An 18,097-nucleotide genomic window follows, 5' to 3' on the forward strand; every position below is an offset into this window, starting at 1 on the left:
ACGGCCGTTAGTTTCCTAACTATTATATAGACTTTAAACCAAGGTAAGAAAAAAATTTAAGGACTAGTTCGGATCGTTTTTCCGACCGGCAAAAATCAACCCAAAAAACGCACCTAGCGGCGCGTTAAATTAGTCTGGAAATTAAAACCGGTTGAGTTTAAGAAGAAAAAATGTGCTCAAAAACTTCGTTGTAGTTTTCGACCGGAATGATCTGGGCGTACTGACGCACTTTGGTGGCTAAATCTTCGGTGTCACGCTGGTTAAAACGCGGGATGAAAATTCGTTTAACGCCCGCCTCAACTGCGCCCAGTGATTTCTCTTTCAGACCACCGATCGGCAGAATTTTACCTCGCAAAGTAATTTCACCGGTTAAAGCGATGTCTTTGTCGATCGGCTTGTTAAGCAAGGCCGAGATGACGGCCGTAGCAAAAGCGATGCCGGCCGAAGGGCCGTCCTTAGGCATCGCGCCCTCGGGAACGTGGACTTGGATGGTGTTTTTCTCAAAGTCAAAATTGATGCCAAAACGTTTGGAGTTAGCCCGGATGTAACCAATCGCAATGTTAAGTGACTCTTTCATGACGTCGCGGATCGAGCCAGTCAGTTTAATTTCGCCGTTCTTAGTCGGATAAGTCGTGACCTCAATCGGTAAAAGACCGCCGCCAACAGCTGAGTAGTACATGCCGTTGACTAGACCAACTTCGGCGCGGCCTTTCAGTTTTTCTTTGTAAACCGTTTCTTTACCAAGAAACTCGGCCACCACCTCTTGGTTGACTTGAAACTCATCCTGAACTTTGCCCTCCAGTTTTTTAACGACTACTTTCCGAGCTAGTTTACTCATGATGCGCTGTAATTCTCTGACGCCGGCTTCCTGAGTGTACTTATCAATTACGTATTCAATCGTGCGGTCAGAAATGGCGAACTGTTTCTTAGTTAATCCGTTCTCGTTAATCGTACGGGGAATGATGTGCTGTTTGGCGATCTCAAGTTTTTCCTCGGAACTGTATTGGTTAAGCCTGATGATCTCCACCCGGTCAATCAGCGGAGCCGGAATGTTTTCTAAGTAGTTAGCCGTCGCGATGAACATGACCTGGGAAAGATCGTACTCAAGCTCCAGGTAGTGGTCTTGAAACTTACGGTTTTGCTCTGGATCCAGCACTTCCAGCATCGCCGAAGTGGGGTCGCCTTTGTAATCGGAAGACATCTTGTCGATCTCGTCCAGTAAGATGACTGGGTTGGAAGTCTGGGCTTTTTTAACCGCTTGAATAATTTTGCCCGGCATCGCACCCACGTAAGTGCGGCGGTGACCGCGAATTTCGGCCTCATCGCGCAGACCACCGAGTGAAACTTTAATCACTTCGCGACCGATCGCTTCGCCGATCGAGCGGGCCAGCGAAGTTTTCCCGACCCCGGGCGGACCGAGCAAAGTAATGATCGGAGCGTGGGAATTTTTGGTGTTAATTTTAACCGCCAAATATTCCAAAATCCGCTCCTTAACTTTTTTGAGTCCGTAGTGGTATTTGTCAAGCACGTGCTTAGTTTTTTGAATGTCTTCGTTATCAACGGTGAAAGTTTTCCAAGGCAGTTTAATAATCAGTTCGATGTAACTCTTGATCACGTTGGCTTCGGCTGAAATCGGTGGAGTTGACTCGTACTTTTTAATTTCCTCCAGCGCTTTGGCGCGCACTTCCTCGGGGTACTTTTTATCTTCCAGCGTTTTCTTTCAATCTTCAATTTCTGTGTCTTTGGAAGAAATTTCGCCGAGTTCTTCTTTAATCGCCTTCATGCGCTCGCGCAGCAAAAACTCCTTCTGCTGGCCATCAAGCGTCTTGCGCACCGACTTATCAATGTCTTTGTCGATTTGGTTAATCCGCGACTCCTCTTCTAGGTGCTGCAAAATTAACTTGAGTCGTTTGGGAACTAAGGTCGTTTCCAAAATTTCTTGTTTTTTAGGCAAAGCGATCGGCAAGTAGTGGGCGATCACATCGGCTAACTCGCCGGCTGAAATACCCGAAGCCAGCGAAGAGAGCACGTGTTTAGGAATGTTGACCATGCTGCCGACAACCGCGTCTAACTTGCGGGAAATTTTGCTAACTAGCGCGCCCTCGTCACCCGTTTTGCTTTGGCGATCTTTTAAAACGCTAATTTCGGCCTCAACCAAAAACCCTTCGTTAAGACTAATTTCTTTGATCCGCACTCGTTTAAGTCCGGTCACGGCCAAAGTTTTGGCGTTAGTTTGGTGCTCGCGTTCAACTTTAATTGACACCAAAGTTCCGACGCCAAAAAGATCGTTTTTGCCACCGACTTCGTTTTTTAAAATGTCGCGCTGGGAGACTAAAACTAACTGGTTGTTGAACTTGGAAATGGCGATGTCAATCGCGTTAAGCGAAGACTTACGGCCAACATCTAACGAACTCGTGTAACCGGGAAAAACGATCACTCCGCGAGTTGTTATAACGGGATATTTCAATGGTCACCTCTTTTAACTCTAATTTTAACTGCTTGGGCGTCTTTTGAATTAATTATACCAAAATTAGCAGACTAATACCGAGAGTGCTAAATAAATTTAACGAGTGTAATAACCACGCAAAACTTTGGCCAGCGGAAAGTAAAGCGCTAGGACGAGACCAAATTTGCAAAAATTGCCGACTCAGTAAGCTATTAAAGTGCCGGTCCAGTAGTTGGATATCCCGAAGTAAAAGGGGCTGATTTGCTCGTAGACCGCGATCGCCTGGGGCAGCGTAGGCTCAGAAATGATTCCGTAGTAAAAAAGGTAGACCGGCAAAAACAGTGCGGCGTTTAAGAAACTGGCCAAAAAGCAAATGCTAACTAAAGTCGCCAAAATGATTAGCAGCATCTTTAAGTTGTGGCTGACCACGGTTTTAAAAACAAACGAGTAGAGGTACATCAAAATTACCACCAGCGCTTCCACGAAAAATAAGATCACGTGACCGATCAAAGTCGCCAAGGTTAGCGAATCGATCAGCGGTCCCAAAATGGCTCTTAAAACGAGCAAAAGCAAACCAAAGTGTCAGCCGGCAAAGTAAAAGACGGGCAAAATGAACACCAGCGAAACGTTAATTTTCATGTAGGCAAAAATCGGCGTGAAGCGCTCGCAAAACTGGGCCAGCAAAACTAGTCCGAGCATGACACCGCTCAGGGCAATCTTTTGGACCAAAGTCCGGTGGCTGGGACTAAAACCAAAAAATGCTCGCAACGCTGCCTCTCTTTCCTTTCCATTCTACGAGAAAAAACCCGACCTGACCCCGGATCGGTCCAGTAAAATGTTTTTGTAGCTATTTTGCGAGGAGTTTCATGCCTTTAAAACACACTAAGTTCTTATTTGTAACCGGCGGAGTTGTATCCGGGTTAGGTAAAGGTGTCTCAGCTGCGGCGCTGGGACGTTTACTTAAAGCCCGTAATTACCGCGTTTTTGTCCAAAAATTTGACCCCTACTATAACGTTGATCCGGGCACGATGAGCCCCTACCAGCACGGCGAAGTTTTTGTGACCGTCGACGGCGGTGAGACCGACTTAGACCTAGGTCACTACGAGCGTTTTATCGGCGAAACTTTCACCAAGGACTCAAACTACACCCAGGGTAAATTGATGCAAGAGTTGCTTGAGGAAGAAAGGCTGGGCGTTTACCACGGCAAAACGATCCAAGCCATTCCCCACGTAACCAACAAAATCATCCATAAAATCGAGCAAGTCGCGCTCAGTTCCAAAGCCGACTTTATCATCACCGAAGTCGGCGGAACAGTTGGCGACATCGAATCGCAACCGTTTTTACAAGCGCTCTGGGAATTCTCACACCGCTACCGGGGGCAAACTTTTTTGATCCACTGCTCGTTTATTCCCTACCTAAAAGCTTCCGAGGAATTCAAAACTAAACCGACCCAGCACTCGGTGCGCCAACTTCACGCCAGCGGCCTCACACCAAACATGATTTTACTGCGCGCTAACTCGGCCATTCCCGCTTCGATCGCCGAAAAAACGGCGGCGCTAACTTTTGTNCCCGCTTGGCGAGCCTCTAAAATGTACTGGTGAATTTTGTTAATCGCGCCGATGTCAAGGCCCCGGGTCGGTTGACTAACGAGCAAAACGCGAGCACGTTCGCGCATAAGTTCGCGACCAACGATCAGTTTTTGCTGGTTACCACCCGACATAAAGCGAACGAGAGAGCTGATGCCGTGGGGCGTCCGTACGTCAAATTTTTCAACGATTTTTTTCGCGTAACTTCTCACATTCCCAAAACGAAAAAAACCGGCTCGACTAAACTGCGCCAGTCGAAAATCTTGGATCACCGCGTTTTCAAAAACGTTCATATCCAGCACCAAACCTCACCGATGCCGGTCGGCGGGCACGTGAGCTAGGCCAACCTGGTAACGTTTTTGAACCGATTTGTGAGCAACGTCAACTTTTTGGTAAACCACTTCCGTGTTTGGAACAGGTGGTTTTTGACGGCTTAAAATTTTTCAGCGCGAAACGCTTGGCGCAAGCGGCCGCAAAAACTCAACCCGGCCTTTTTCAACTTTTTGAAGACCCGCTACCGCGTTAATTAACTCCTGCTGCCCGTTACCCTCAACTCCGCAGATGGCCACGATTTCACCCGCGCGAACGCTGAGCGAAAAGTCGCGCAGTCCGATCGCTTTGGTGCCCAGTTTTTTAACTTCTAAGTTGGAAATTTTGAGCAGCGGTTGGCCAGGGCTAACTTTCTTACGAGCGCGCTGGGCGACTGGTTTGGCGCCAACCATGGCCCGAACGATTTGGGCGTTAGTTAGCTTAGCCATCTCGGCTTGCCGAACCACTTTTCCGCGGCGGATAATCGTGGCGCGGTCAGCCACTTTTCTGAGCTCATCTAACTTGTGGGAGATGATCACGATAGTTTTGCCCTGGGCCTTAAGATTCAAGACAGCGGCTAGAAAGTCGTCAATTTGCTGGGGCGTTAAAACCGCGGTCGGTTCGTCCAAAATCAAAATATCGGCGTCGCGAGCCAAAATTTTGAGGATCTCGGTTCTTTGCTGCTCGACGACGCTGGCCTGGGAAATTTTGCGCTTTAAATCTAAGTCAAGACCGTAGCGGTCAATGATCGCCTGGAGTTTTTTGCGCTGCTCGGACTGAGTCATAAAACCGAGCTTAGTATCTTCGGAGTTGAGCGTCACGTTTTCAAAAACGCTGAAAGTGTCAACCAGTTTGAAATGTTGGTGAACCATCCCAATGCCCAGCCGGTTGGCATCAAGGGGCGACCTAATCGTGGCTAATTGGCCGTTAATTTTAATCGTTCCGCTCGTGGGCCGGTAAAGACCAAAGAGAATCGACATCAAAGTTGTTTTACCGGCTCCGTTTTCACCGATGATAGCGTGGACCGAGTTTTTGGCAACCGTTAGATCGATTTTATCGTTAGCAACGAAGTTGCCAAAGACCATCGATATGTGCTTCATTTCGATCGCATTTTTCAACTGAAAGCCCCCTCGTCGGTTGGTTTTTCATAGAGATTATAAGCGAACAATTTGGCAAAAGAGAATTGAAAAACGGTTGTTAACTGATTATAACGCGGTTTGTTGGAGGCGATTAATTGCCCTTTGCGTCGGAAAAAGCGCTAAAAAAAAGAGCCGCGTCCTATCTTCCCCGGAGGTATTTTCGGCGCTGCTAGGCTTAACTGCTGAGTTCGGGATGGGATCAGGTGGACCCTAGCGCTATGGCGACCTAGTGGGAATTATAAACCAAAAAGTTGCAAGGGCAACTATTTTGCTCGTTTAACCGAACGCATCGTGGCTTTAATTTGGGCTTCGGAAGGTTTGCGTCCCATTTGCATGTACATGGCGCGGATTTGCTTTTCGGTGATCGGCGGATTTTCACGAAGTTGCTTTTCAAACAACTTTTTGGTCAGGAAGAAACCAACCGCGGCGCCGGTCAAGAGGGCGATGATAATGCTGACCACTAAAATTCCGATTCAAGCTCCGATTGGCATAACTCCTCCTGGCTAGTTTCTCAAAACTATTTGCGACGACGGCGCAAGATTGTGAAGACAACTATTTTGATTATAACGGGAATGACAAGCAGAACTAGCAGTGAGACTAAAAATAGTCGGCGGTAAAATTTGTTGCGGCTGGTTTTGAGAGCTTCAATCTCGCTGGTCGGTGCCAATTTGGCTCCGAAGTAGGCGTCGATTTCAAGAATTTTTTTACGGCGGTGAATTGTCATGAGAATGTGGACAACCGCCACCGTGATTAAAGCGATCGTAAAAATTCAGCTCATCAAAGTCGGGTTGGCAAACAGAGCACGGACCCAGTTTTTGAAGTCAAAAATTCACCACTGCAAATCTTTCAGTCACCAGAGCAAAAGCGTTAAAATTCCTCCGTAAAATATCGTCACAAAAGTTAGTCAGTTGTGGGCGATCTGCTTTTTAAAGAGACTGAGATATAAATTGGCTAAGAAGGGCGGGGTTGAAGTTAAGTCCAAACGTAAGTCTTCCCGGTAACGAACCACCGCTCGACGCATGCAACCCATTTCCACGAGCGTAATCAAAAACTTGTAGATGCTAAAGAGTAGTAATGAACTCGGTAAAACATAACTAATCCAACTTGTCTTGTAAACGAGCGCAAACAGAGTAATTCAAATCGTTAGCGCTAAAAGAGTGGCGCCTAAAAAAATTAGCGTCAATTTCTGACGTAGCACTTCCGAGCGAATGACACGGAAAATGCCGGTCGGAATCACTCCGAGCGGGTCGCCGCTCACTTTGGCCGGTCGACTGAGACTTGTTTTAGCGCTGGCAGACGGAGAACTGACAATTTTAATGGTTGAAGTTTGAAAAAGCGGTTTGAGTTCCACGTGCAGCTCCTTCTAGTAAACAGTGACCGTCGGCGTTGACTAGTCAAACAAACGCTTTTGACGCTGGCCACGGACTGGATTTACCTTTTAATTATAGAATCAAAAAACCTTGGCTAGCGGGATCTGAATTGGAAAGCGACTCTTAACGACTTGTCGTTAAATTTTTTTGGTTGCTAAGTTAAATATTTCCAAAGAAAGTAAACCGCGTACGATCTTAGGCCTTTTCACTGCGCTAGCTTTGCTTTTCAAACCAAATCATCAACCGCTTTGTCTTGGCTCAGCAACTTAACCGCTTTGATTAAACCCGCGTCTTGAGCCGGCAGGGCGTCGGGATGACGAAAGTAGAGCATCGCTAGGTAGTTGGCCGACCAGGGACCGATGCCCGGCAAAGCGGTTAGACGCCCAACTAACTGGTCTAAATCGGTCAATTTTTCTAAGTAGCGATAGTCAAATTTGCGTTCGCACATCAGGCGACTAATTTGCAAAATCGCGCGGGCCTTAGGACGGGATATTTTTGCGGCGCTAAGGTTTTCAACCGCCAAGTTAGCGACTAATTCTACGCTTGGAAAAGCGCGGTGAACTCGTCCTTGGTAAATAATTTTTTGGCCGTAAAGTTCAACAAAACGAGCCAAAATCGCGCGGGCCGCGGCCATGCTAATTTGTTGACCGATAATTGTTCAAACTAGGGCGAAGTAAAAATCGCTCAGACCAACCAGCGGACAAGCGCGGTGGCGAATCGCGATCGGCTTTAGTCACTCGTCCTTGGCGGCTAAAATGTGAAAACGAGCTAAGTTGGGATCATCAATCCCTAACCAGCGTCTAATTTGACGTCCAAGCTGGGTTCGGTCGGCCCGGGTAAACGAACCGCCTAGGGTTGTAAGCACCTTGGCGGTGACAAACTTGGCACTCCAAGTTAACTTAACGAGCAAAAGTTTCGAGCCACTTCTAAACACGTGGTGAAGTAAACCGCTCGGAAAAGTGCACTGCCAATTTAGCCCTTGGGTCAAAAAAACTAGCCGATTCATCAGAAAGTTAGTTTAACACCAAACCTAATTTTGGTTAGCGACCTAAGTTGTACTGATCGCTGAAAGTTTGGAAAAGGTTAACCACGTAAAGATAAATCTCGCCGCGGTTCTCCTTGTCGAAAACCAAATCAATTTTGTCGTCCGTCGGAGTTTGAGCGGCTAACTTAGTTAAAAAACTGTTGATGCCCTGGTTATTCCATTGGTCTGAATCTGGGGAAATGATTAACTTCTCGGCCGCAAAACTGACTTTGATGGGACGAAAATCACCGTTTTGGTCGGTTGCTTTAGCTTGTTCAATTTTAATTGTCATAGTTTTTTCCTTTCACGATTTGATACCTTTTTTCCAAAAACTGCGAACCGCCCTCTAAGTAAAGGGTCCCGTCCACAGTTGACTCGTCGCTTACGACCCATCGACCTTCCCGGTAAGGGCGCTCGTCGGGGTCGTGCAGATTAGCCAGGATTACCTTTTCAGGTCTTGACAAGATACCCAAGTTGGCGTTGTGCGTAACCATAAAAATTTGCTGCTGGTGCTCGTTTATTAATTTGAGGACACTCTCGGCAATCGTGTGGTTATCTAAGTTGTCCTCAGGTTGGTCTAGGAAAAGCGGTTGATCGGCCGATTCAAGCAGTTTGTACTTGATTCCGTAAATTGATTTTTCGCCGAGCGACATCGTTTCGTAATTTTTGCCGTTGGCTAAAACGCTAACTTGTTCCTTAACTATTTGGACTAACTTACGGCGAATTTTCTCGGGCTCAAACTCCTTAAGACCTTTTTCTATCGCTGTCTTGAGCCAGCCTCCGATGTCGTTATCTGAACCTGGCTTGTAGAGCACTTGGCTGAGCAAAGTGTAAACTTGTGGTTCGGTAAGTTCAACCGTTTTTTTGATCTCAAAAGCTAGAAAATGGGCTCCCTCCTGCGCCTGGTTAAAATCAAGCCGAACTGGGTTGACTAGTAAATCGCGGAAAAGTTGCTGCTGGGTGCGAGTTAACTCGGCGTACTTACGAAAGTGAGTTTCAGCTTTGATGCGAAAATCTTTCAGACCGGCCTTTTCAAACGATTTGATCTTCATCTCCTCCACCACGGCTTGGTAGGCGCGGTAAAATAGGGTGAGAACTTTTTTAACGCGGCTCAGTCAGTTGATTTGCTCGGTGAAAAACTGGCTGAGAACCTTAAAATGCTCCTCTAACTTGAGTAGCTGATTTTTTAAGTTTTGACGGTTTTGTTCAGAGATCTGGTCAAGATCATCCAAATTATTTTTGAGCTTCAAAAGCGTGTCGCGCTGGTACTCTTGACTAGCTTCGCTGGCTTTTTTGAGCATCGCGTTCTGGCGGTCTAACTTAGCTATTTGAAATTGGGGATCGTAATTTAATTTTAAAATTAAATCGCTGGCGTCTTTTTGCTGACTTTTAAGTTTAAATAAATTGGCCCAGTTGAGCACCTTGTCGTCAAGACTTTTTAATCCCTCCATGCCGTGGTAAAAAGCCGAGGTTTGGCGAATTAAATTATCCACTGTGGGCGCCCGACTAACCACGTCGCGGGCAAAGCGCTCTTTCTTCTTGGTGATTTCTTTGGAATTGTGAAGGTTTTCCTTAATTGGATCTTGCTGATAAATAATGTCGTGGCGCTGGCCGTAGTCCTGCAAACGGGTTTTAGCTGCGCGGTGCGCCAAAATGCGGGCCGAAATAACTTCGCCGCTAAATTTATAAGCTTCCAAAAATTCCAGTCCAAAACTTTCTAACGCCTCAACTACGTTTTGGTAAATCACCTTGTTCTTCAGCCCGGCTAGCAAATCAAAAAGCGTCGACTTCCCGCCGCCTTTGGGACCGATAATAACGTTAGTTTTTTTGCCAAACTCAATTTCAATTCTCCGACTTCTCTCGTCTAAATCGTTGATCTTTCCCAAAACTATTTTCTCTATCATAACTCTCCTTCGCTCGCGTAAACACCTGGCTGGGCCAAAGCGTTTTTTAGGGCTGTAAAAGACTTCTCATTAAGTGGCACGCGGGTGAAAAGTTTCCGTCCGTGCTGAGGGTAGTTTTTTCAATCGTGGGTGTCTGAGAAAGCAACGACCGCTTTTTGTAAATCGCTTTGACAGTACTTGCGGTAGTTGGGATGGTTAAAATTAGTTACTTCAACCGCGTCGTGGTCCAGTTGTTTTAAATCCTCGGGATCAAAAAAATCATTCTTCCCCACATGGGGAATTCGCAAAGTCTTAAAGTCGCTGAACAAAGCGTTTACTTTGGCAATGCTCACGCCTTGCTTGGACAAGTTTTGGCGGGCGATTTGCTGAATTGTTTCAAGCTCTGCAAAACTAAGGTTGTCATCAAAAATAATTAGTAAGTTAGCGCGCCTGTCATTGAGACGTCGCACATCAACTTCTATGCCCGGCAAAATGCAAATGTCAGCCGTTTGAGCCAACTGACGAACACCTTGGTAAAACTGAACCTCAAAAGTGTTGTGGTCGGTGAAGGCTGCGATTTTAACCCCGTGGAGTTTTAGTTGCTTGAGCGCGTGGCTGGGCGATTTTCAATCAATCGTATCGCCGTTTGGTTTGGAAGCCGGCGAATGAAGATGTAAATCAATTTTCATTTGCCAACCTCCGCTCCAAGACTTGTTTTGATTATAAACGATAAAAAAGACTAACCTCACGGTTAGTCTTGGCAAAATCTTAAGATTTAATTGCTATCGTCCACTGACTAAAGTAATTACTCGGTTGGGGTGGTTGGTGCTTCAGCGGCTCAACCGGTTACTGTGAAAGTGGCTGTTTTTGGTGTGGCTGCGCCTTTGCTTGCAGTAACCTCGACGGTAATAACACCCGCTGCCCCTGATGGAGTAGTTGCAGAAGTCACTTTGTATGCCACAGTAACTCCTGTAGGTGGTGTCGGAAGGTCAACTCCCAAGTCCGCATCTGCTTCAGCTTTAGTTGCCCAAGTTGTGGCATTTGTGATACCTGTTGCGCTTACCCTTGTAGTTGTTTTGCTGGTTGTGTATGAACCAGTGTACAGAGCAATGTGATCATCAACAGATTTTTGATCCTCATTTGAGGTATCATCTGCTTTTTTGAATCCTTGGACATCAAAAGTTTTATCGTCTTCAGCACTGCCCTTTTTGACATAAACTTTAACTTTTGCAGTTTCGCCAGTCACTGACTCAACAGTCAATATTACATTTGTCTTGTCGTCAGGTGTTGCAGGGAATTGATCTTTAATTCCCAACGATGCTGCAGTTGTTGTTTCTCCGGCTTTAATGCCCAAGTCCGCCAACGTTTTGTCCTTTATCGTAGTGGTGTAAGAACCTTTGACTGCTCCAAGGAAATCCGCCACTACTTCGTTATCGGTTTTCGCTTTAGGGCCGCAAGCCACCACAGCTGCAAGTGGTGCCGTAATCCCAATTAGCGCTCCGAAACTCAAGAATAATTTTTTATTCATGCTTTATTGTTTTAAAAACCTTTCTGTCTTAAAACCTCTATAGAGATCTTGAATGATCTTGGTATTGGATCGCTATTCCTCAAAATTAGAATAGCACCTACATTTTAGCATTTAGGGGTTAAAAAACCAAAATATCCCTTAAAACAGCGCCTTTAAATTCTCAATTTAAAAATTTCTGGCGCCGAAACCGCGAGCCGCCAATCGGAACTAAGCGGCGCTAAAAAAGCTAGGTCTTCTTCGGCAGGCTTGAGATAGACGTGGCTGCCCACGCCGAGCGGCGTCCCGACTGCGACCCAAACTAAGAGCGTCGTTAGACCGACAACCAAAAAGCAAACCGCATAGGGAAACATGATTGACATCAAAGAACCCATTTCAAAACTAGCGCGCTGTTCTTTGACCACCCAGTCCTTTGTCCACATTAAAATCAGCGGGAAGTAAGCCATGAGAGGAGCGATCAAGTTGGTCGCGCTGTCGCCCACCCGGTATGCAGCCGTGGTCACACTCGGATCAATGCCCGCCTTAGCAAGCGCCAGGAGAAAGATCGGTCCGAGAATCCCTCACTTTGAAGTTAGGCCCGCCATCATCAAGTTAAAAAAGGCCACCACAACTACAAACAGCGCCAAGACGACGAGCGGGTTGGAAAGTCTGGTCAGTCCGATCCCTAGGTAATAGCCCGAAACTATTCCGATGTTTGACTGACTGAGCGCCGCGATAAACTGAGCCATAACCATAAAAAGGATTAGCGCGGGCACGACCTTTTTAAAGCCTTCCACCAAACTGTCAACCACGTCCTGGGGTGATTTAAAAGTTTGGGCAAAAAACCCGTAGGTGATCCCGATTCCCAAGAAGAGAAAGCCGATAATTAAAGCTAGGTGGTTAAGCGGTTGGTAGTCGCCCACTTTAAAACCGGCGGGAATGTTTTGGATCTCGTAGATAAAGCCGCTGAAAGGTGCGCCTGGCACGGTAATAAAGAGCGTGAAGACGATCACGTAGAGCGCGATAAAGACCAGCGCTGCGATCAGACCCCGGCGCTGAAGGTGGGTTAGTTTGACTTTTTCGCCGACCACGATGTGGGTCGGTCGGTGAAACTTGTAGCGCTGGTGGAGTCTTTTCTCAATCACCAAATCGGTCAACGCTCAACCAACTAGGATGTAAAGGAAAAACAGCGTTAGCGTGAAGTAGTAGACCGACATCGGGTTGATGCTAAGGTGCTGGTAGCCTTGCTTCTCCAAAATGTCGTTGGTCAGTGAGGTCATAATCACGTCGATCGTACCCGGTAAAAGCGTGGTCACGAATCCGCCCGAGACCCCAGCAAAAACGGCCGCGATCCCAGCCAGTGGGTGGCGACCTGCCCGGTAGTAGAGCAGACCAGCCAAAGGAATCAAAATTAAGTAACCCGCGTCGGCCGCCAGGTTAGTTAAGCAACCGATCATGATCATCATCGGCGTTAAGATCTTGCGCGAAACGGCCGTCGCAATCTTGCGCATGACTAGATCGACAAACCCTGCTTTTTCGGCCACGTTGACAAAGACGGTCGTGATGATCACGATCCCCGTCGTGGAAAGAGCCATGAAGTTAGGGATGAAGTTCTTGAGTCACCAAATGATTCCGTCGCGACCAATTAAGTTGAAAAAATGAACCGGCTGGTCTTGGTTAAGACCAGCTAAAACCACGCCGTTAGGAACCGCCAAACTTAAGATCATTGAAACGAAAATGATGATGATGACTAAGAAAAGAAACAGGTAAATTGGCTTGGGAAACTTATTCCCAATTCATTCAACGCCGTTCAAAGTGGCCTGCACACCGCGTCCAAAAACGCGTCTGATCGCGCCCCAAGCGTTGTGACGAGGTTGGTGAGGTTTGTGCATGCCTTTGGGTAGTGATAAGTAACTGCTACAAGTATAACAATCTTAAACAAGAAAATTTAAACTCTTAATTTTGTGCCCGCTCGCGGAAAAACGAATCAAAACGCCGTTAAATTGAACGCGGTTTTGCGAAACGATAAACTTACTGCGGGCGTCAAAACGCATTTTCCGGTAAACGCTTTTAAATTCGGCGCCGATCGCCGAATTGCTCGGTCCGGTCATGCCCGCATCGGTGATGTAAGCTAGGCCGCGCGGCAAAATTCTGGCGTCGTTAGTTTGCACGTGGGTGTGAGTGCCGACGAGCGCACTCGCTTTGCCGTCCACGTAAAGTCCAAAGACGTTTTTTTCGCTAGTTGTCTCGCCGTGAAAATCAATCAGATGGTAATCAGTGCGCGGGTAGTTTTTTTCAATCAAATCAAAAGCGTCAAAAAAATTGTCGGCCTGACTTTGTTTCCAGTTGTCGGTTAGTTCGTTAAAAGTTACCCCCAGCATGGAAGTCACTCTTAACGTTTGGGTCGCCACTTTAAAAACGCGCGTTCCCTCGCCCGGGTAGTCGGGGCTGACGTTGAAGGGGCGGATTACATCCAAGTTAGCGATGATCTGTTTAATCCCCTCTTTGGCCCACACATGGTTGCCGAGCGTGAAAGCTTGGACGCCGATTTGCTTGAGCCTTTCGTAATCGGCTTTAACTAGTCCCTTGCGATCGGAGACATTTTCGCTCTGGGCGATCACAAAGTCAACCCGGTGGAGTTTAATTAATTTCGGCAAGCAAGTCGCTAAAGCTTGGACGGCTGGTTGACCAAAAATGTCACCGATAAAAAGGACGTTGAGATTTTTTTTCATGCGTACCAACTTAACTATAACTAAATTGACTGCTCCTTAGGAATTGTAAAATTGCTTTTCAAAACTGGCGATCGCCTTCTCATCGCCGCTCACCCGCAAACTGACGTTAACTTGCCCATCCTTTTTAAGGTAACGACCAATTTCCTCAATCTCTCAGACGCCGGGGATCGCTTTGATCTGGGCCGTGATTGTGGCTATGCTCTGACTAGCCTTGAGACTAACGGTCAAATCGCGCACTTTGAGCGGCTGATTTAAGTAGGGCGTAAAACTGACTCTTTCAGATTTAACCTTAGCCAAGGTTGTTAAATTAATCTCGGCAAAGTAAACCGGCTGGTCGTAAAAAGCGGGGTGAAGTTGGCCAAGGTAGCCGATCTTTTGTTTACCCAAATAAATTTCGGCGCTTTGACCCGGGTGCAGATAAGCGTAACTGCTCGGAGCAAAAGTGACACCCGGCGGGCAAAGGGCGACCACCTTGGCTTTAAAAGTCTCAAAATCGGTCTCGCTCTGACAAAGTCCGAGCACTTGGGTGTCAAGGTAAACTTGACCGATTTCAAAAAATCCCAGCCGCGTTATTTTACGTTTGAGATGGTAGTCCACGATCGGCAAAAAACTGCTCACCAACGAATTGCGAATGCTGCTGTAAAGTTTGGAAGGATAGTCTAGCAGTTTGATCGGCCGACCTAACTTAAAAAAGTCAAAGCGGTTAGCTTCCCAATCGACTAAAAGGTAGGAAACAACTTGGCTCAGTCCAAAGCCGACTAATTTCCAAACCAATTGTTCGGGTGCCACGATCTCGCCCCGACTCGGTAAAGGCGGTCTTGGCTTTAAAAAGTTGAGCCCGTAAAAACGGAGAATTTCGCTCGCCAAATCAAATTGGTCAACCACGTCTTGACGATCGTAGGGCAAAGCGATCTTACCGCGGTCAATTTCAAAACCAATCGTTTCCAAACTGAGCATGGCCGCCACGAATTTATCGCTTTGACTAATGTCTTGACCCGCGACTTGGGTTAAAGTCTGGTTATCAAGCGCGATTAAACGCCGGGGCGGCAATTTAAAACCGGTTAAACTAGTCAGTCGATCTAAACGACTCTCTAAAAAACTGAGCGCTCTTAAAACGGCTCCGATCCCGAGTGCACGGCTGTGAATTTGTCCGTGGGCGTTAACGCCGCTAGACGCGGTTAAGGCTAGGTTTTTGAGCACATCGGCGCGGTTAAAAACCGCCACTTCAATGACAAGCCGTTTGGTCAACTCGTTAGCCCGGTAAAAGTCAATCGGACCAAGACCGGCCAAACCGATAATTTGACTTTTGTCGCGCACGACTAAGTGCTGATTGAGAGCGTAGCGCCGATCGCCCCAGGCTAAGTTCTCCTCACCGACACGAACTAAAGCGAGCGAGTTGCCAATTTTATCTTGGTCGTAAACACTGATTGGTAAACCGCTCATCAAAAGCGTTAAGTTAATCAAGTTGTTAATTTTGTTGCCAAGCGCAAAACCGCTCTTGACAATCAAAAGTTTTTCGGCTCAAGTCAGTTTAAAATCAGCGTTGGCCCCGATTAAAACGTACTCGTTACCAGCCGGCACGCTGACCTTTAAACTTCCCTGGGCGCGAAACTTATTCCAGTGCTCACGGGGCACCTGACGGTGAAAAAAAGCCGCTAACTCGCGGGCAATTGCCTGGTAGCAACGGCTGTTCGGACGGTTAGGCAAAACGGTGATGTCAAGCAAAGTGTCGTTTAAACCGAGTAAATCAACCGGGTCGTGGTCAAGATCCATCTCAGCTTCAAAGAGCGTGATCCCTTGACCAAGCGGCCCGAGCAGAGCGCTCGCGTAGCCGACTTCGCTGAGCGAAATCAGCATCCCCTCCGAAACAACTCCCTGCATTTTCCGAGGTGAAAAAACCGTCTCACCTAACCGCGAACCGCTCACAAAAGCGGCCACGACCGCGCCGACTCTGACGTTGGTAGCGCTAGTTTGAATCGTGCGCGTTTGGTCGTTGAAGACCACTTGGCAAACCGCCAGACGATCGGCCGATGGATTAGGCTCAACCGCGTGAACGCGACCAAACTTCACGCCTTCCACGAGCGGAAAGCGGACTTGTGATTCAACTTCAAAACCAAGCTGCACGAGCGCGTCAACGACTAGTTGGTCGCTCATCTCGGCCGGTAAGTTAGCCATGCGCCGGAGCTCTTTTAACGAGAAAAGCATTTTTCGACTCCTCTAAACTGACTTAAAAAACGGAGATCATTTTTGTAAAACTCGCGGATGTCGGGAATTTGGTATTTGACCATCGCCAGGCGGTCAAGACCGATTCCGGCCGCAAAGCCATTTTGGTTAGTTTGGTAGCCGGCCTGATCAAAAACGCTGCGGGCGATTAATCCAGCCCCCAAAACTTCGACCCAGCGCGGGCCGATTTTAATGTCCATTTCAAGCGAAGGACTAGTGAAAGGAAAGTAAGACGGTCGGAGTCTAATTTCAAACTCGCCTTCCAAAATAAAGTTAACCAGTTGCTGCAAAGTTCAAATTAACTCCGGCAATCCGTAGGGTCCAACGTTGACTAGGTCTAACTGGAGAAACTGGTGCGAGTGGGTTGCATCGTCAACGTCGTTGCGGTAAACGCTGCCGATCGAAAACTGCGCGAAAGATTGGTTTGGCCTAAGTGCCATTTCGCGGGCCGACAAACTGGTGTTGTGAGTGCGCAGTAAGTTGGATTTATCTAAGTAGAGCGTGTCGTGCATTTCGCGCGAAGGGTGATCGGCCGGGATGCTAAGACGTTCAAAGTTAAATTCATCGCTCTCGACCGCCGAACCGACTGTTTCAAAGTAGCCCTGAGCAAGTAACCACTGGCGAGCGCGGTTAGCCACTAGCGTCAGCGGGTGGAGACTGCCCAGAGGAGCGGTCGGACTGCCAATGTCAACCGACTCGGTTTTGATTCGCTCGTCAATCGCTTGCTGGGTTAAATTTTTAACGATCGCAGCGAACTTTTTTTCTTGGTCGGCCACTAATTTTTGCAACTTTTTGCCAAGCGTAGGTTTTTCGACTGGCGAAGCATTTTTAAGTTTTTGTTTCAGTTTGGCGACTGGTCCCGTTGGTCCGTAAAAAGCGTGTTTCAGTTTCTTCAAATCTTCCCAAGTTTTAACCGCTTCTACTTTCATCCAAAAACTCCTTGCGCTAATTTTTTGCTCTGCTCCTACCTAGCCTGGTTAGTCAGTTTGATAATACCATTATACTAAGCGCCTTCGGGTCGGCGGTTTTTTTGGTCGGCCTCCTGGCAAGCCAAAAACGCCCTTGCCAAACAAAAAAACTAGCCGGGTCGGCTAGTTTGAAAACGACTTGGAAAGGCCAAGTTAAGCTTTAACGTCGTTGTTGTCAAGTTTGATTAATTCGTCGTAAGCGTTATCCCACGTTTTGCCCGCGGTTAACTTTTCGGCTTCCGAAATTAAATCTTTGTTATCAATTACGCGCTGGTAGAAACTGGCCGGATCGCTGATGTTTGACCAAGCGCCCAAGTTGGTGTTGTCAGCCAGCTTAGTCAGTTTGTTAGCAAAACTGCCGCGCGTCACCGCCCCGAGACCTTTGAAAGTCTCTTTATCAGCGTCAGGCGCGTTAGTGATAACTTTGTAAAGTCCGACCACCGAGTCCTTGATGTTTTTGAGCACCGAAGTGATGAACCAGTTTTTTTCTTCTTCGTAACGCTCGGCCATGTCGGTGTCAACTCCGATCACGCGGATGTCAGTTTTGTCCGCTGCCTTAGCGGCGGCAAAAACGTCTGAAATTTGCGGTCCGGCAACTGGAAAAATCACCTTGGCTCCCTCGGCAACGAGCAAATCAGCGCGCGGTCTTCCTTTACCTGGATCAAAAGCGGTGTTGGTAAAATCAGCTTTGTTTTGGAAAGCCACGAACGAAACCGCTTTTTTACCAGTCGCGCGGTTGTCGTTGTAGTACTTGACTCCGTAAACTAACCCAACCATGAAATCGGTTACGCCCGGGAAGTCTCCGCCACCTCACATGCCAACTTTTGGTGCCGGATACTGATCGGGTTGAGCTTCAAACCAAAGACTAGTTAAGTAGCCGGCTAAAAAAGACGCGGCCAACGTATCGTAAGTT

The 18,097-nt window shown here is 47.3% G+C and overlaps 7 protein-coding genes across 7 annotated transcripts; 1 reads left to right on the forward strand and 6 right to left on the reverse strand.

Annotated features, from left to right (window-relative positions):
* Positions 1-157: 157 nt before the first annotated feature.
* Positions 158-2,403, reverse strand: LOC111627180 (lon protease-like). The gene is given in 2 exon segments (XM_023370750.1): positions 158-2,353; positions 2,395-2,403. Coding segments are annotated over 2 exon segments (2,205 nt in total).
* A 909-nt stretch (positions 2,404-3,312) lies between these two features.
* Positions 3,313-4,047, forward strand: LOC111627182 (CTP synthase-like). Its single transcript, XM_023370751.1, has one exon. The coding sequence runs from the start codon at positions 3,313-3,315 to the stop codon at positions 4,045-4,047; it is 735 nt and encodes a 244-aa protein (XP_023226519.1).
* A 428-nt stretch (positions 4,048-4,475) lies between these two features.
* On the reverse strand, positions 4,476-5,441 carry LOC111627183 (uncharacterized ABC transporter ATP-binding protein YufO-like). Its single transcript, XM_023370752.1, has one exon. The coding sequence runs from the start codon at positions 5,439-5,441 to the stop codon at positions 4,476-4,478; it is 966 nt and encodes a 321-aa protein (XP_023226520.1).
* Positions 5,442-13,057: 7,616 nt separating this feature from the next.
* Positions 13,058-13,993, reverse strand: LOC111627184 (2',3'-cyclic-nucleotide 2'-phosphodiesterase-like). Its single transcript, XM_023370753.1, has 2 exons — positions 13,297-13,993; positions 13,058-13,194 (listed from the first exon to the last, which is right to left on the reverse strand). Exons 1-2 carry the CDS (start codon positions 13,991-13,993, stop codon positions 13,058-13,060), a joined length of 834 nt encoding a protein of 277 aa, XP_023226521.1.
* Positions 13,994-14,146: 153 nt separating this feature from the next.
* On the reverse strand, positions 14,147-15,436 carry LOC111627185 (phenylalanine--tRNA ligase beta subunit-like). Its single transcript, XM_023370755.1, has one exon. It carries the CDS (start codon positions 15,434-15,436, stop codon positions 14,147-14,149), a length of 1,290 nt encoding a protein of 429 aa, XP_023226523.1.
* A 78-nt stretch (positions 15,437-15,514) lies between these two features.
* LOC111627186 (phenylalanine--tRNA ligase beta subunit-like) lies at positions 15,515-16,168 on the reverse strand. Its single transcript, XM_023370756.1, has one exon. It carries the CDS (start codon positions 16,166-16,168, stop codon positions 15,515-15,517), a length of 654 nt encoding a protein of 217 aa, XP_023226524.1.
* Positions 16,169-16,509: 341 nt separating this feature from the next.
* LOC111627187 (phenylalanine--tRNA ligase alpha subunit-like) lies at positions 16,510-17,145 on the reverse strand. The gene has a single exon (XM_023370757.1). The coding sequence runs from the start codon at positions 17,143-17,145 to the stop codon at positions 16,510-16,512; it is 636 nt and encodes a 211-aa protein (XP_023226525.1).
* Positions 17,146-18,097: the final 952 nt, after the last annotated feature.

Source organism: Centruroides sculpturatus, unplaced genomic scaffold, assembly GCF_000671375.1.
Source record: "Centruroides sculpturatus isolate CEXI.00-Female unplaced genomic scaffold, Cexi_2.0 scaffold597, whole genome shotgun sequence".
Lineage (NCBI taxonomy): Eukaryota > Metazoa > Arthropoda > Arachnida > Scorpiones > Buthidae > Centruroides > Centruroides sculpturatus.

Excerpts from the sequence above, each read along its gene's own strand:
- LOC111627183 (XM_023370752.1), bottom strand. The coding sequence starts at position 5,441 with ATGAAGCACATATCGATGGTCTTTGGCAACTTCGTTGCTAACGATAAA.
- LOC111627184 (XM_023370753.1), bottom strand. The coding sequence starts at position 13,993 with ATGAAAAAAAATCTCAACGTCCTTTTTATCGGTGACATTTTTGGTCAA. Across the intron at positions 13,195-13,296 it reads AATGCGTTTTGACGCCCGCA|ATTGTTATACTTGTAGCAGT; the intron begins GTAAGTTTATCG and ends TTCTTGTTTAAG.
- LOC111627185 (XM_023370755.1), bottom strand. The coding sequence starts at position 15,436 with ATGAGCGGTTTACCAATCAGTGTTTACGACCAAGATAAAATTGGCAAC.
- LOC111627186 (XM_023370756.1), bottom strand. The coding sequence starts at position 16,168 with ATGGCTAACTTACCGGCCGAGATGAGCGACCAACTAGTCGTTGACGCG.
- LOC111627187 (XM_023370757.1), bottom strand. The coding sequence starts at position 17,145 with ATGAAAGTAGAAGCGGTTAAAACTTGGGAAGATTTGAAGAAACTGAAA.